We start from the raw sequence: 17634 nt of genomic DNA on the forward strand, positions 1-17634 counted from the left end.
TCCATCCATAATTGGAATTTTAGTAATAATATAGCAATTGCAATCATGTCAACTTATGTGTACCACGTTATGTTTTTTGATGGTCCTTAATATATTAATAAATTCTTTAATCCTTACACTTTTTGATGTTGCTAATTTTGGTAGATTCTAAAAGCTCCTTTGTAATACTGCTAATAGTAAAACTGGCACACGGACAATTAACAAGAGGCATTAGCAATATTAATAACAATTTTAAAATAACTTTGTAACGAATCACAATACTTATGATATAAATACGTGTCTTAGTATATTTGCTAAGATAAAAAAGTTTTGTTTTGTCTTACGTCTGAAGGTTCGTGATATTGTTTTTAATAGTAGTCGTATATTACTTTTTGACAAAGTATGCATCAAAAATATAGATGATTGTTTGTTCATTTATTATTTATTTGTTTATTATTGTAATACCAAAAGTACAGCATTACACATTATTATATAGTGTGCTATTTGGAAGTTGAGGAAATGAGAATATACCATTTTTTGTTGTTTTTTATGACTTTAGTGTAAATTATGGCGTTTATCGTAGTTCAGTGTGAAAACCGCGGGCTGGCTGCTGATGAATCATCTGCGAAGGATACAATAAGTATTTTTTAATCCTTACAATAATTTAAATATGTCCAGCTTTGTGCAGCAGTGAGCTGAAACGTTTGCATTATATGTTTGCGTAAATCTAGGCTTCTTTGCTAGTTTCTACCATGATTCTTCTCTAGGAATTATTCATAGCTTTGTACCTTAGATACAAATAGAAGTTGCGTTGGTAGCTTTCCTAAAAAAGTGTAATATAGATATGAATTAGAATAAAATGAATGAATGAATGAATTAAAATAGATTTGAATTACGATTTTTATTAACTTATTAATATGTAGTTTTATCAACTGTCGTTACTTTACGTTACCTGTATAGTAAAAGCGAAAAGTACCTATAAATAGTTTAAACCGAGTAACAAACCACAGATTTAAATAAAAAATGTTTAAAATAATATTTACAAATAAAATTAAAGATGATTAATCTAAAAATAAAAATAAGCATTGTCAAGCTAAATTAAAATTTACGAAAAACTCCAATTCATGTAGTTTAAATATGCCATTGATGATTTTAAACAGGAGTTCAATAAAGTTTGATGTGCGCTCTTGAATCACGGTGTCGTTATATTACGAATGTCATTAATTAAAAACATATTTAAGATTCATAATATTGTGATTGCATGAAGGAACGAGATTACGTACTCATGACTCATGTATATCGTCATCAATATTGAGTATCTGAATTACTCAAATATTAATTTGGATTCAGTACGTTAAGATAACGTAAGCGTTGCTGTTGTTTTTTTTAGTTTTAGTGCTTTATCAATCATCACAAAACAGATTTATGAATTCAGTATGTCACCAAAAAGGAAAGTTTTATTTTAATTTTAACTAAATGCGTTTTGTAATCATTTTGAAAGCAAAGCAATTAAGTACTGAGACTTAGATTTAAAGGTTGCAAGTTCTATTTCATGAAGTGTATACATGTGTGAATTGATTACGGCTGTCTGTCATTTAGCGTTTAAAACATTAATTAACTTAATAAAAAATAAACTATATCTTAATTTACGTGACAACACTTGGATGTGAGAATCAAAAGTGACGCCGCTTAATATAAAATCTTATAGTTTATTCAATGCAAAAGGTGTGAATTCCGGAGAAACATTATGTTTTTTGCCTTGTAAACTCGCTGCTATGTAGTTGCGACGCAGCGGCGCTCTTCAAGAGCCGTGTATCAGCGGTTGCATCGTCCCATAGATATACAGGATGATTGAATACAGGTATAAAAGATTTAAAGTGGTGGATGTATAGCTCATTTATTGTCAATTAACATATGTAACGTCCGATCCAAAAATCAACGATTTCAGACATTTTAAACAATGTAATGATAATATAGTAAGAAAATAGTATTAAAATTAATTATTTTTTACTATTTGTCCCTGTAGATAATACACTGCTAGAAGTTATTAGTCTGTCGCATTCCAAAAGAAATGATTGGAAATAGGTGTTAAATCTTTAAAGACTCTCGATGGTAAATACATTCACGATTTTAAAACATCCGCACTTATAACGATTCAACAGTGAAGAAAAATATCTTGATACGCTATGCGGGTTTATGCAGGCCCTAGAAATAAATGTTAAATCAATCAAAGCAAACATAAGCAGTAAGTAATCACACGTTACCGGAGGTAAATTTCTCCTTGAAATCGTCTCAGATTCAACAATACCAACAATATTAGCAACATTAAAGAACCAACCAAAGCAAAGTTAACGGCATGTCCGGCCTTGTCTGTATTGTAATGAATTCAATGCAGTTTTATTAGAGCTTGGACAGACGCCACCGAAACGCGTTTCCTACGGAATGTACTCGGATTACCGACCAGAATAACTACAAAGTTATTGCGCGCACAGAACGCCGTGGGCGGTTTATTAATTCAATTTTAGCTAATTCCGTTTCACGTGATCAATTTGTCTGTTTAATTTATTGATGCTGTAATTGAACGTCGGGAAAAATCAATGCTCATTTATACGTGTTACACTAAATGAATCTGGATTTACGAGTGTAGGAAGTAATGTAATAAATAATGATATATCAGGTTTATGAATTACTGTAAAATATCAACCAACATTTCATAATTAAAATTAGTCTAAAGGCACTGGTGGAAAACTTGTTTACTTTTCCACTTTCTTTCTAGTATTCATTATAATTATTTTCTGTAATTTTGATCTTTTACAATGATCACTTATATACGTCATTGAAAATAACAGTAGAGCCTTATTTGATACAATCTAAAAACACATTCAACTCACTGATACTGACATCATTGAACTTAATAAAGCTTTGACAAAATGATCTTGTTAGTGCTTTTGTTTTGTCATCATTTTTTTATATATTTAGCTCTTTTTTGTACATCATTACAAAGAAGCAAAAGAAATCATACAAAGAAAGTCAAAGAAGAACGATTGAAGATCTTTCCACAAACGGCGATTTCTTTCTGGCAACCTTTGGATATATTTTGTCTTGTGATAGCAGAGATTGAAAATGTAATGTACATAAATATAAAAATAATTAGAACTTATATTACATAGAGTGATTCGTTTCCAAGCGGTATTATGGGTTTAATGTCCTTAACACTGTATTAACATGTTGTATACAGTGAACATTACATAGCTGATATAATTGAAGTTGCAATCATTGGCGTTAAGAACGTACAGTAATATGTATACGAGTATGTTTGCTCACAGTACTTGGCGTAAATCCAAATATGCTTTCATCACAATTTTAAAGCTTTTAATTTTAATACATGTATTTAAAAAATCATTTACTATAATTTCATTATTCCGTAACTGTCTCATAAACAATAAATATGCTCCAGTATTTATTTACAATAAGCTGTCCCTAAAGATTCTGTGCCTAAAAGTTGTTGACTCGTCATTGTCTAATAGACAAAAGTAAATAATAATTACAACATGCAATATACGGAGTGATTACATTATTTATTGATATAATGTTCTCATTATTAAAAACGATTACTCCCAAAAAACTTTTTTTCTAGTTCTGTTTTAATTTTTCTTTTATTTATTTATTTCGTACGGTTAATCGACAGGACATGTATTGTGTTTTAAATCATTGTATTGTAAATCACCGAAATCACACGAAATAAGCAAAAAGTACAAAATGTAACAGGCGATTCCTACAGTTAACCGTTCGATGGACTTGTTTAATAATGAAAAGTAGCGAATGATCATCAAACAGTTTTGAAAATAGGTCTATGTACATTTTATAGATTACTTCTAATTTAAAGTACTTATAATTCATACGACATAAAAATTCTTACCCATTGTTATGATATATATAAAAATACACGATTAAGACGCTATGTGTACATATGCCCAGCGATACACAGAAAACGTCGCTTCTTATCATTGTACAATAGGTGACAAGTAATGAAGCTTTACTAGCTTTTTAAAAATTAACACAAATTTAGCACTTCTTAGCGGCAAATTATTGAACATTTTATGTTTCGTCAAGGAACCTTATTGCACGCTTAGGAATTTATAATTCCAGTACCGTTGATGATCATAAACACCGTAATGTAAGAGGGAAAGACCAATATTATACAATAGCAATAAAATCAAAATTTGCGACGTAGGTGTAAAGGAAACCACGCGAGTTTAGGGAAATTTTAAGGTATGGTCATATATAAATACGTAATCCAATATTGTAAGTATGATCACAATACATGTATGAGTCCACAGTATCGTCCACATCTGGTTCTTTTGGTTAATTATATTTTGCCGATTCATAATCCAGGTTATGATCAACAATCGTAGGGCTCGGCAATGTTCAGATATTTTATAATTAAAAATAAGCTAAATAAAGTGCATAATTGAACTGTTTGGAATGTATAGCTTTCGTTGGTATAGAATCTATACCATAAGTAAAGTCACAATTTTCTCACAATTCTGAATACTCAGCGACGAACCTCACGCGTCGTGCGATCAAATTATGCGGGCACTATGGCCTCAGGAAATCTCCACTATTCGAACTTATCTCGGCAAAACACAATTTGCCTTTCAAAGTATGAGATTTTTCCTGCACTGCGGCATTATTTCGTACAACTTACGATGTCATGAGCTAACCCTCGTAAACAGAAGCTTTAATACGACATTTTTCTTTGTCTTTCGAGCGATATTTGTTCTCAGAAGAACTGAAGCGCCGGGCATAATTTTGTAATATATTATTATTGCGTATTATTAAGTGTAAGTTGACTGATAAGTGATGACCTACGGCAGTGAAACGTGGTCTTTCATTCGAGCCTCATTGGCAATTTCAAACTCGCTCAACGACCCATGAAGGGAGCTATAGATAAGGATTATGTCCAGCAGTGGACGTCGTGCTGCTAAAATGATAATAATGATGATGAAAAAATCCAATATTTTATCTAGCTTAATTGATATAGGCATGTCCATGCCTACATTCTACGGTGACTGCCGTAACACTACACTAAGTTAGTACCATTTTCTATCTACTTGATAAGTTACTGGATTTTGTCAAAGGTCGTTGTTATTTCTTGAGTATTAATGTGTAGACACGATTGCGATGTATAGTTTTATTTTCTGCTAGTTTCTGTTGCTTAATTTTTAAAAGTGTTCACATACAGTACCGTCCATTTACTCTGTGTAAACCGCCAGTAAAAATTGATTATATGGATAGGCTTGTAAAATATATTGCTTTTTTAAAAAAAGAACTGTCCATGATACATAGGATTTTGTTCTTTCATAAAGTCCTCGTTCCTTAAGTGATAATAAAGTTTGGGAATATATTGCTCTAACTACTATAATTACTATATTAAAGATATTTTTAAAAATGTTAACCAAAAATCGGTCTTAATTGTGCTGTGATCACTTTTCATACTAGGCCGCGTTTGGAGGCTTCTGAGCCACGCATTTTGAGTTAATGGATAGTTACAGGGGAGCTCGAAATTAACACTAGTTTCTATCAAATTGGTCTCTTATGGCTTTCTTTTTATGATATACAAGAGATTGCTTTAAAGGATCCTAGGTGGACATAATATTATTTATTCATAATATCCTTAATTTTGCAGAGACAAATTTCCTCAATTCATATATGTTTTAATTTAAAACAGTTCTGTCGAAGTCTTTCACATAAATTTTGCAGCGTAAAATGCGTCAAAGCGCTGGAATAAAATGGTGCAGCTGACATTACTGGTGGATCGGTTCGCGCGGGACGAGTCTATTTTAATGTTCGTTTCCTCGCGAAAAAATAGTTTACGATGACATGAATCTTCCTATTTGGTTGTGTGTGCATGAAAGCTGTATGATAACGTTTTAACGGGGTTAATGGTCGCGCATCCAGTTGGATTGTTGCCTAATGCTGGTCCGACATGCGTGATTTGTTTTTTCGACGTTCGGAATCGGAATTCGAGAACGTTGGAAATAATGCATCTCGCTTTCCGGACGACGCTCTGTTTATTTAGCATCTGTATCCGTCACAGATAAAATCTAGATTTCGAAATTTTCATGGTAATCTAAATACATTTTTATTTTCTTTATACTTTTTTTTGCTAAGTAAAACACACACACTATCCGTTTAGTGAAAGAACAGACGCTGCGTTGCCCAGAATTTTTTTAATTAAAAACCAGTATTGCTGGCGATGATTTAATTTTCTGTAAAATATAATTGTATGCACATAATAGTACAAAAGGCGATTTTCATTTAATTTAATAAAAATAGTATTGTATACGTAAATAAAAAAATCGTAGGTTAATAATAACTGAAATATTACAATGGACGGTCTGTTCACTCAGTAAAATTTCTTACAGACAACCATAGTATGAAAATAGAAAAAGGATGGGTATCGCCTTATGCTCGCTGGAAGTCTTTTTTATACAACAGAAAGAGACTTGAAAAGTCGTTGTTAGGTGCCAGAAACGAAAGCCATAATTTAAGATTGTATACTATCATAAATTTACAAGATAACCTATATTAATAAAAACATACTTATATATATACATACATAAAACATGTTTTTGCCTTTCGCTCTTCAGACAACTTCTTAGTTTAGTTTTACGTTTTTTCTATTTTACCGCACGGTAATGGAAAAATAATTTATGATTTTCACTTAACCAAAACACAAGCTTGTAATGTAGCAAAACTTTGCTATTTGGAACTGAAGTTAATAGTAGATATTTGCAGGTTTAAAGAGTAGCTTTTTCCGAGAGTAATACTAGTGGTAGCTTAAAACAGTATGGTTAGTAAGCGAAATATAGAAAGATTACACCACTTAATCTCTTACAATGATCAAACTCTTTGAGATTAATATTCAAATAATTATTCGGTAACAAATTTTTTTGCAAACTTATTGTCCAAAGGAAATCGCTCTTAGCGATAAGACAGAGTGTTTTTACACTAAAAATGTTTTGGCGTTCATTTTCTTTGTACACATATACGTTGTGTAAAAATTAAAATTGTCTATCTATCTTTAAAAGAACATGAAATAACTTCGATTTACAAACGTTTTTCTACTCACATGGTTTGTATGAAAATAAACCAAAAATCAGACATAAGGATATTTCACACCTTAAAGAAGGATTTATCTGAATAACGTGTAATAGGCCGCGTGCAATATTGCTAATTGTATATTACTAGCCCATTCTAATGTGTTAATGGCAGCTCGCCAAAACCGGCAAGGACGTGTGCGGTACGGAACATATAAATAAATATAATAACATTTTACTTTGTTTACCTGTTAGGTTGGTGATCGAAAGCTCTTTAAAACAATGCTAAATTATTCGCACATGCTTAAAAGCATGTACGAATAATATCAAATTGAAATTTTAAATCGACAGTTTTTCATCATGTATCACATATACTTCAGCACCTTAAAGTTAACTTCTACGAACAATGTGTGTTACTTAAGCAGTGATACGGGGTGTCTCACTACATGCCTCATTGATAAGCGCATCAGAAATGGGGAGATTTGTAGACGATCGAGCGTAACTGGCATAGCTCAGGGGTTAAGCAAGTTGAAGGCGTAGTGTGCAGGATATATAGTAAGCAAAAGAAATGGCCGCTAGAGCCTTAAATTTCTGAAGCAGAAACCAAGGACGAGCAAGCGTGTCATAGGAAGTCTGCCGTCAAGCTAGACAGACTTCCTGTCAAGACGACGGATGCAGGCTGCTTCTAAAAGGTTTTATTTGAAATCTTTTGGGGAGGTTTAAATTCCGCAGTGGATGTTCTGCAGCTGAAATGATGGTGATTATTGATGACTGATGATGATGGCACGTAAAAAAACGTTATTTGAAACTTCAGACGTTCTTTCGCTCTAACGGGGAGATCTTAAATATTTCCAAGGACATCATAATAATAACAATACGTAAAGTGAAAATATTTTAATCATAAGACCCTATAGGTTAAAGCAAAAAATTAATCCTAATTCAAAAAAAAAAAAACAATAATTAAAAATCATTCTCAGATATAAATAATAATCCGCTGTTATAAAAAAAAAATTACAATGACAATCAGTTTTCTAAATTTGTTTTAAATATAATTCAGTGGCTAAAGACAAAAGTTTTCCCGAAAACCAACTAAATGCATACATTTATAAAAACTTGTAACTAGTTAAATATGAATACTGTATTATACAGTCTTCGTTGTACATTAACATCGTATGCTCCGTGTATGAATAATGTAGTAAAGATGTTTTAATGTTGTTTTTGTCGCATTTCAGAATGGCGTCCAAAGAAGAATCTGTTGAAACAGAAATAAAAGTAAGTATAACTTTACTGCAATTTAATTTTAGGAAAGATTCCTCTAAAGCCGTCTTGACGGCCATAAAAACAGATTTAATAGTTGCAGTACTCGTTTTACTCGCTTCCAGTACTAGATTAAATTCCGTGATTTATTTTACTATTTGATGGGTCATGAAATTTAGCTTCATTTTGAAATAGATTATCATATGATTTTAGTATTATTTCTTTAAAATTCTTGTTCATAAATCGTATTTCAAGAATTATCTCATTGTTTTTTGTCATTTTCTAACCTTTAATTGTACTTTAGTGTAAATGCAATTTAAAATGTACTTATTACTGCTTTTCGTCCCGTATTTTAAAATTTGTATCAACAGCTACTATTCTATGATTTAAAATTCTTTGTACATACTTTTAGCATTTTGTAAGGCTTCGTAGATAATTCTGACTAATGTGTCTGATAATGTGTTTGAATATTCAGTAACTTAGTTTACGCTTATTAAAGAAAAGAAATCAATGAAGAACGTTTTACTATAGAAAGGAAAATATTTAAATATTGAATAAAGTTTACTATCAGCTTGTTGATAGCCACTGGGGCTTTAAGTATCTAGAAAAGAGTCATCAGACCGTCAAGAAAACCGTAAGGAAATCTTCTTATAAAGTGAAAAGACGACGACATGTTAAGGTCGGACGCCAGATGCAGGCCACATCCAATCGGTTCTTTTGTAAAACTATGGAGGAAGGCTAGGTCTAGCATTGGACATCTTGCAGCTAAAATGAACGACAATAATTAAAGTTTGAGTATTAACTGAAGCTACTACATTAACGAAATACATATACAAACAAAAAATATAGTTTATTTACATTTTCGTATTTATAATACAATTGAAAATTATAAAATATCTATTGTAATTTAAATGCTTAAAACTAGAATTGTTACTTTCTCAAAACATTGAATAATAACCGTTATTTGCTAAGATAAATACTAGATGGAATGAAATGTGCCAAATAAAAATGCATTACTTATTAACTAATTCGCTTAAAAAATAAATGCACATTTAAATATAGGTATGTGATGGCATAATTAAAATATATAGCTACCGGAACTGCATTAAATTGTTGCATATTGAAATCATCGAAACGCAAAGTCACATTTATGTACGCCGTTTTGAAGATTCGCCCAAGACAAATTGTAGACGAGGCGTCCGTTCATATTGGGGTCGCGACCAAAATACATGGCGGCTGCGGATCAGACGGCAGTAGGCGGCAGGCGGCGCACGCGCCGACCGCGCGCAGTACCTCCCGAATACAAACATATCGGCTCATTTACCGAGACCGTGCTAAAATTAACCGCTACGACTAGATAATCTGCATGCTACAACACACGAGTGAACCATCCCCGAATACTATCAAAGAGTGATGTGAGAATCCGAAAACGATAAGTGTTAATGTACTGAATAAATGTGACAAGCTGGAGTTACAAAAGTTCATTTATTGGATGCAAAATTTATTAAGAAAATTAATAAACTAAATCTAAAATTCACACCAGCAGTAAGTACATTAAACCTATTTTTCTTTGAATTTCTTGACAAACTGCCAAAGTCTATTTGAATTTGGGTAATGTAAAATATTTTATGACAATAATAAAATATAAACAATGTTGTGAAATCGATCGTTATAAACATTACAGAAAAATGAATCCACCGTCAGCACTTTACGGAGCCATGAATAAGGAACGTAAGCCATTTACGTATACTCCTGGTGGCCTGGACTTATCGGAAATAAAGTCGGAGCGTATGGCTAAACGTTTAATGAGAAATGCAATGAATCAAGGTGTCCCGGAGCAACCAACATCCCCACATCTGCCGGCACCTTCAACTCCTACGATTCCAAATGCCACAAATTTTAATTGTTTGCCAGTGCAGGTTTTTCCGACTTTTCCTCTTCCTACAAATCCAAAGACTTTGTTAAAATCAAGAACTCATCAACAAAAAGAGCTCTATGGAAAAGAAACACCTTACATTGAAAACATACCGGCGAATTTCAAACAAATCGACCCCACACAATGTTTTGAAAATATTAAACAAAACATAAACATTCAATCAAGTTTTAAAAGTAAAAACAACGATCCATTAGCGTATGAATATAATGAACCTCCGACAATTCATTCATATCCGAGTTATGAAAGTAGAGGACAGCATGCAGATTCAAGGTCTTCTGAAAATTACATTTTACATTCACAAATGAATACCACTAAAAAGTATGACAATAATAACAGGAGTGTTGAAGAAAATGAACGCAGTATCTCAGTCGAACCTTCTATAACAATGAGAGAAGATATTTTACACAAGCCTTTATTAATATCTAATAATAAAGTTGGAACAACATCACCTCCAATTTTAGAAGAGATCGAAGAAACTGTCAATAATCAGGTGGACGTAAAGTCACTGTATTTTTATTATATCTATATCTATATACTTGTTTATATTATCTGTTATACTTATTTATTTTATTCTATTAAAGGACTATGACAATACGGTACTCATATAATAACAAATTTGTTCTTTCAAGTATATTCTCGTATACCATTTATACTATCAAAATTTATATACTACTAAGTTTTAATGTATGTTTTAATATTCCAGAAAGAAGTTAAAGTCACCAAAAAAGAATTGAAGTGCGAAAATAATTCGGTGGATCAAAATGGTGATACGGATGTTGAGGCTGCAGTCGTCGTTAAATTACCTAGCAAAAAATCATCAGCAAAAACGGAAACAAAGGTTGAAGTCGTCAAAAAAATTTTACCCGATGGGTCTACTGAAGAAATCAAAACTACAACAACAAGAACTACTATCAACGGGAAGACAGAGATTACTACTAAAACGGAAACTACAATAATTCCAAAAGAACAGGAGTTTGAAGAGGAAGAATATGTGGAAGAGGAAGAAGAAGAAGAAGAAGAAAATCAGGAAGAGTCACATGCGGTTAATGACAATGTTAAAAAAACAATTGAACAAAAGGATGAAAAGTTAGAAAACCAGAGTGAGTCTGTTGCCCCAAAAGGGGAAGGAACGAAACCGGAACCTAATCAGATCATTCAACAAGAAGAGAGTACCGAATCCAAAGTTACTCAAAATGTAACCATTAGTTCAGAAGTCGGAGAAGAAGAAGAAGTAGAAGAGGAAGAAGAAGTTGAGGAAGAAATTGAGGAAGTTGAAGAGGAAATTAAAGAATCAAAGAGAGAACAAGTTGAAGAAACTATTAAAGAAGAAAAACTTGCGCCAGAGGAGGTAGAGCTGGAAGAAGAAGTAAATGTTGATAGTAAGCAAGTTGTTAATTCACAGATTGAAGATAACGAGCATGAATCTGAAGAAGAATCCGAGGAAGACATACCGGAAAAAAGTGATGATAAAGAAGAAAATAATGAACGCCAATTAAAGAGCGAGGAAGAAAGAAAGGAAGAAGAAGAAGAAGAAGAAAACATCGAAAATAATGATAAAGGTTCGATCGAAATGAATGAGGAAAGTACCGAAACGATAAAAAGTGAAACACGTGAAGACGAACGTTGCTCAGAAAATAATCAAGAAACAGCGAAACATGATGTTCAATCAGCCGAAGAAAATAAAGAAGAAATTGTAATAGAAGTGCAAGTGCTAAAACCAGACTTACCGAAGACAGAAGAAGCTGAACCAAATATAACTGCAACTAAAAATGATAATATAAATAATTGTAATTTAAAGTCGGAACGAAATATACCATTCAGAGAACCTTCAGTGCCTCTCGAAAAGGTTGAGGATGTTGAAATAAAGCCTATCGGCCAAATAATCTCCAAATCTCATACAGAAAACACCGAAATTATAACTACATCAATTGATAAACCAACAACTGGTTTAAGTACCCAAACGGCATACAATAGAATTGAAAACATTGTAACAGTTAATAGAACAACAAAAACATTAGATCACGCTTATGAACAAATTGAACCATTAGGCATTCCAACGGTTAAAACGTATTTTGCTCCAAACGTAGACAAACTATCAACTTCACCTCAACCTTCCAGGAATTATCAACCAATTTATCCTTCGGAACCACAAACTGAAAGAAGACATAGCCTGTTACTTGATCGACTTAGTGTTGATCGTCAAATACCACCTGCAGATTTATACCATAGTAATTACCAAACAGTTAGTCAGAATTTTGAACAAACTCAAGAACCACAGTCAGAAGTTTTAACAGTAAGCAATGTAAAACCGAGTACTATTACGAAGAACCAACAGTGGTATCATCAAATTAAAAAAGATGAAATTTCTTACAATAACACAACGCCATCCATTAATGCACCTTCTCAACAATGGAATCCACAGCAAATGCATTCGCTATCATCGCCACCATCACAAACTCAGGCACAATTTCAACCGCAGGCTCAATATCAACCCCAGGCACAATATCAACCCCAGGCACAATATCAACCCCAGGCACAATATCAACCCCAGGCACAATATCAACCCCAGGCACAATATCAGCCCCAGGGACAATATCAATCAAAAACGGGATTGCAAACAACCTATGTAGATAAACAAGATAGTTTTAAAGCTACTTCAAACAACTCTAGTACCTTTGAACAGAATACGTACCCAAGCTATACTCCTAAACCAGCTAGCTGGGGTGGTAATAATAGCAATACAGTTAAAACTCCTCCCAGCATTAATATACAACCAAGCAACTATTCTTACTCTACAGATAATTCAGAAACTTATCATAAACCAACACAACAGTTCTCATCTTCTTATGTTCCTCCTCCGTGGGAACAAGATTCCAATTACGTGCCCGATAACAAAAATCAAACTTATTATGCACCTCAAACAAATCAAACATTTTCTAATAGTGCAGTTCCAACATGGAAACCATCTTCAATTCCACCGAGTAAATTTTCTAAGCCGAAACCAACATCATATATACCTCCAGCACCAAATCAATCATTTGTAAAACCAGTCTCTGCAGCAGATCCACCAAAATTACCTGGACGAAAAACATATTATAGCGAATACGAAAGACGTTATATATCGGTACCCGAATCTACCTACATACCCACAGAAAGTAAGTTCCAACCACAACCTGATCCTTCACCCCAATATTATTTCGACAATAATGAACCATCAGAGGTTGTAGAACATGAATGGCGAAAGGAATTAAGAGAATTTTCAGAAAAAACACAAAGTCAACCTCAGTCTGAGCAATCTTCGGTCAAACCCCCTTGGGAAGAAGATGCTAAATATTATAGTCCTAAAGTTACAACGGAATATACTCCCACACCAACATGGAGTCAAACTTTGCGACCTAACACATGGCGCGAGAGGAGTTTCGAATCAGAATTTGTAAGATCGAAGGAATTGTCTAGGACGAACACTCTAGGGCGTGGACGACCTCAAAGCTCATATGTAAAGAGTAACATCAATACACCGATTCCAGAGAGAACACGAGGAGTATCTGTGGATAGGTACAATCCCAACAGTTACAAGTCTCCTGTACCCGCCGAGTACCCTCCAATCCAAAGCCAAACCTTAGATCCCTCTGTAGGCGCTAAATCGTACCATAATCCGAATGTGCCTGCTTATCATTCTCGAGCCTCAGTTGAACCTAGGTAAGACAAACGATAAATATTTATTATATTTTTATTCCATTGTATACATTATATCATATGTTGGACGATTTAATATCATTTTTTTGTCATCGAATCGATTTTGTTTTTGCTTTTACGTCATATCTTTTATATACCATGTTTTTTTCTATCTCTAAAAATAACTAGTTGTTTTTAACTTATAAAATACATTTTTTCCAGCTTGAAAAATTCGTTAGATTTATTTTATTTTTATAGCTATGTATAGGTTTAAGAGTAGCATTGTTAATAATAATAAAAACAATTAATTTTGGTTTTCAGAGAGCAATCGGTTGCTTACCCACAAACGCGACAGTGGGGAGAAGCGCGGGCCCCTCCCATCCAATCCAGATCCTTTAAGTATCTTCAGTGGATCACTGGAACTGAAGATTGAGCTTGAAGAATATTGACACTAACTATAGGTATTGTAAGGAACAAATATTGAAGATACGAAAAGAAATTTATTTTTAAGATTTCGTAATGCAAAACAAATGTTACTCAAAACAAAATATTATTCGCTTTACTATTTCTCCCTTGAAATTCTTTTTCGAATGTTATGAATTTAATGACAAGTTTATTATTGGTATTACAACTAAAATGTCATAAAATTATTTTTGTGATTAATAACAACATACTCCGCTCTGTACTTATTTTCATCTGTCAAGTAATATATTTTACTATTTAAGAACTTCTATGATTATGAGACATTGTTGCATTGTGATATTTTCGTATACTTATTATGCTAACCTAGTCACTGAAGACATTTATTATGTAAATCCGTACTATTTAGTATGAAATGAACTAAATGTTGTGTTTTTTTAATTACGTACTCACATTTATTTTTTATTTCGTTTTAATGATGTCATATCTTTAACATTAGTCTAAGTATCCTTTGCGTATAATGATGTATACCGGTTTTTATTAAATTAAAAACGTGTTATGCATCTTTTGATACAACATATATTATCATATCTGTATAATACGGTTTATTATTATAATTGATTGAAATTTCAAAGGTGTATTGCGTTTAAAAGTTATTGTTAAATGCATGGTCCGTTACGTTGTAATAAATTCATACTTTTTATAATACTTGTGAAGATATTGTTGAGTTTTATTTAATAAAGACTTAATAAAATTTTTGTTTAATTTATGAAAAGTAAAAACATCTTCATTCATAGTACGAACAATTTTGTGCACAATAGTTAAAACAGAAATATTGACTGCTAAAATATTTTCTTTTTATAATGATGACGTAGAATTAAAGATACTGGAACTTATCACATACGGCAAGGTTTCATATGGAGATTTAGTTGTGTGACGGGTGTTAACAATGCATTTTGATTTGAATACAATAAGGTCATAAGATGAAAACGACGTCGATAATACGGCATCGTGGATAGGCGCACCCTATGAACAGTTTTGAGTCAAAAATCGCGAGGTTTTAGCAAGAAGGCATGAGGGTATCTCAACCCTTTCGCCTAGAGATTAGGATTAAGAAAATATAATAACAACAAAAATATTACCAAGGGTTTAAATTCGTGAACATTGAATTTCGGTACACGCGTAGGAAATTTTTTGATGATAACAGCATGGTGCTGCACCTTGTGGAAGTAAGATGGGGAAACTAAATATTCTTTCAAGCAAGTGGTGAAATGAAATAAGATGAAAACTGGAAATATTCAATAATATTTATCAAATAAAGGACTTATTAGTTAAATTAATATTTATTTAAAAAAGTTAATAAGTTCTTTACTGTCAATAATAATATAAAAATAACAGAAGTACTTTTGATGGAGTAAACAAAGTTTTTGACTTTCTTTCTATATGTAGTGTAATAAATATTATGTTAATTTAGATCACTGCTTGCACATATTGAATATGCGATTCTTTTTACTCATTGCTATCCAAATCGTATAGGTTTTTTTTTTTAATAATTTTTAGTCTTTGCGTGCATTATAAATAAGTGTAAATGCCATTTGGGCAGCAGTGACTGACCTGTCTAAAAAATCTGAAGTGTCACTGATTTATTTAAGTAGATCACCAAACCGGTGGCCGGTTTTTGTGCGAGCGTTGAAGGGCCTCGGTAGGATTCCCTTGTTATCAGAGCAATCCTACTTGACCAATCTTTGACCAAGGCTTTCCAGGAAGGGTAAAACCTTCACCTATCAATATAAAAGGGCAAGAAGAAAAAAGAGAGGACATACAGTTGTTATCTTATACTTAATACCAAACTAATTTCAAATGTGTATATTGTTATTTTTTATAATACCAAATACATCTCATTAGACTAGAATGTTTCTGCAAGAAGAAGTTTTTAATACTGGATCAATGTCACTCAAAATGCTGGAGCTAGAAATAAAAAATGGACTTATGAAGGAGACATTTTAAGAAAGTATTTGTGTTTTAAGTATTAGTGTTTGTCAAAATATTCCTTAAACAAAATTAGATTGTTCAAATTTTATATAGATTAGATAATTTTTTGCTTATCTGAATATAGCCTAACAATCTTTGTCTTCTATTACGGTGGTTGTAATTATCATTCTTGCGAGTTCCATTTAACTTACCTCATTGAAGTAAAAAAACCATAAAAACCTTGCGCGGACGTGTTACAAGGGAATGCTCTTTTCCTGCCACCGAACTATTCCACTTAGCGTCCGTGAATGAACTGTCTAGGTGTCCTTAGCTGGAAATGTTTAATTTACTTTTAAATCTTTCGTTGAAAATCATTAAGAATTAAGTATGTACTTAAACTGGCTTTATCAGAAGACATCTTGTTTTTTATTACATTCTTTTTTATATGCAACAAAATCAAATTTTATTACATATAAAAACAGATTTATAAATAAAAACAGAGCAATGCAAAACAATAATTATTGCATTGTTGTTTAGCTTCAACGTAATGTAAATTGAGATGATTTAATTGATTGAATAATAAAATAAATCATTATTTCGTTACGTAGTACCATATTTACTGTTTTGAATATGTATTTAATTTTATTTTTCAGTTATGCTAAAGCGCTATCTTCATAATCAGCCATAGGAGGTCCACTGGTGGATATAGGCCCACCTTATATTTTCAATAAGGCCGGATGAAAGTCGCCTTCATTCAACGTCTTTCGACGACTTTTACAAAGTATATACTATATAAAAGTACATTATCGTGAATGACAACAATCATGAACAACAAGTTTTACTTATATAAAAAGAATAAATTTCATTTATTCTTATATATAGATAGAAAACACAAAAGAAGGGTAGCAATTCAAACCCCGACAAGTACAATCACTTTAGTAAATTAAAATATCACTAATACACATTTATAATATATTAAAAGTGAAAAATCAGGATGAAAACAAGTGCAAGACATGACAGGTATTTTACAGATTTTCGAATTGATATAATTCTGTGCGCTCTTGTTTAAAGGATCCTTGTATCTCTATAAGTCATAAAAGGATGGCAAACAATATCAACATGGTTCTCGTATACATATAATAACTTAATAAGTTCGTTGCGAGGTTTTATAATTTATGAAAGTATCAATTGAAGTTTAAAAAAATTAATCGAGCTTAAGTTTTATTATTATTTCTATCAAGCTTCACGAAATTCAGAGCTGTCTATAAATATTGTGAAACTCACAAAATGTTT

General features: G+C 32.3%; 1 protein-coding gene across 3 annotated transcripts; it reads left to right on the top strand.

Annotated features, from left to right (window-relative positions):
- Nucleotides 1–9603: 9603 nt before the first annotated feature.
- LOC137920184 (enolase-phosphatase E1-like) lies at nucleotides 9604–15030 on the top strand. Of its 3 annotated transcripts, none has more exons than XM_068763448.1 (4): nucleotides 9604–10765; nucleotides 10979–12772; nucleotides 12827–13974; nucleotides 14272–15030. In XM_068763448.1, exons 1-4 carry the CDS (start codon nucleotides 9968–9970, stop codon nucleotides 14381–14383), a joined length of 3852 nt encoding a protein of 1283 aa, XP_068619549.1. In that variant the 5' UTR covers nucleotides 9604–9967; the 3' UTR covers nucleotides 14384–15030. The 3 variants fall into 3 exon arrangements, with proteins under 3 accessions (XP_068619549.1, XP_068619550.1, XP_068619548.1); XM_068763449.1 differs by having other exon boundaries at nucleotides 9604–9884; nucleotides 10024–10765; nucleotides 10979–13974; nucleotides 14272–15029; XM_068763447.1 differs by having other exon boundaries at nucleotides 10979–13974; nucleotides 14272–15029.
- The last annotated feature ends 2604 nt before the right edge of the window (nucleotides 15031–17634 follow it).

This window comes from Battus philenor, unplaced genomic scaffold (assembly GCF_028537555.1).
Source record: "Battus philenor isolate CCGP_79_NKW_IND1 unplaced genomic scaffold, ilBatPhil1.0.hap1 SCAF_18, whole genome shotgun sequence".
NCBI classification, from domain to species: domain Eukaryota; kingdom Metazoa; phylum Arthropoda; class Insecta; order Lepidoptera; family Papilionidae; genus Battus; species Battus philenor.

Coding starts and splice junctions, on each gene's coding strand:
- LOC137920184 (XM_068763447.1), top strand. CDS start 9,968: ATGACAATAATAAAATATAAACAATGTTGTGAAATCGATCGTTATAAA. Junction 10,766..10,978: donor AAGAAACTGTCAATAATCAG/GTGGACGTAAAG, acceptor TTAATATTCCAG/AAAGAAGTTAAAGTCACCAA. Junction 13,975..14,271: donor CGAGCCTCAGTTGAACCTAG/GTAAGACAAACG, acceptor TTTGGTTTTCAG/AGAGCAATCGGTTGCTTACC.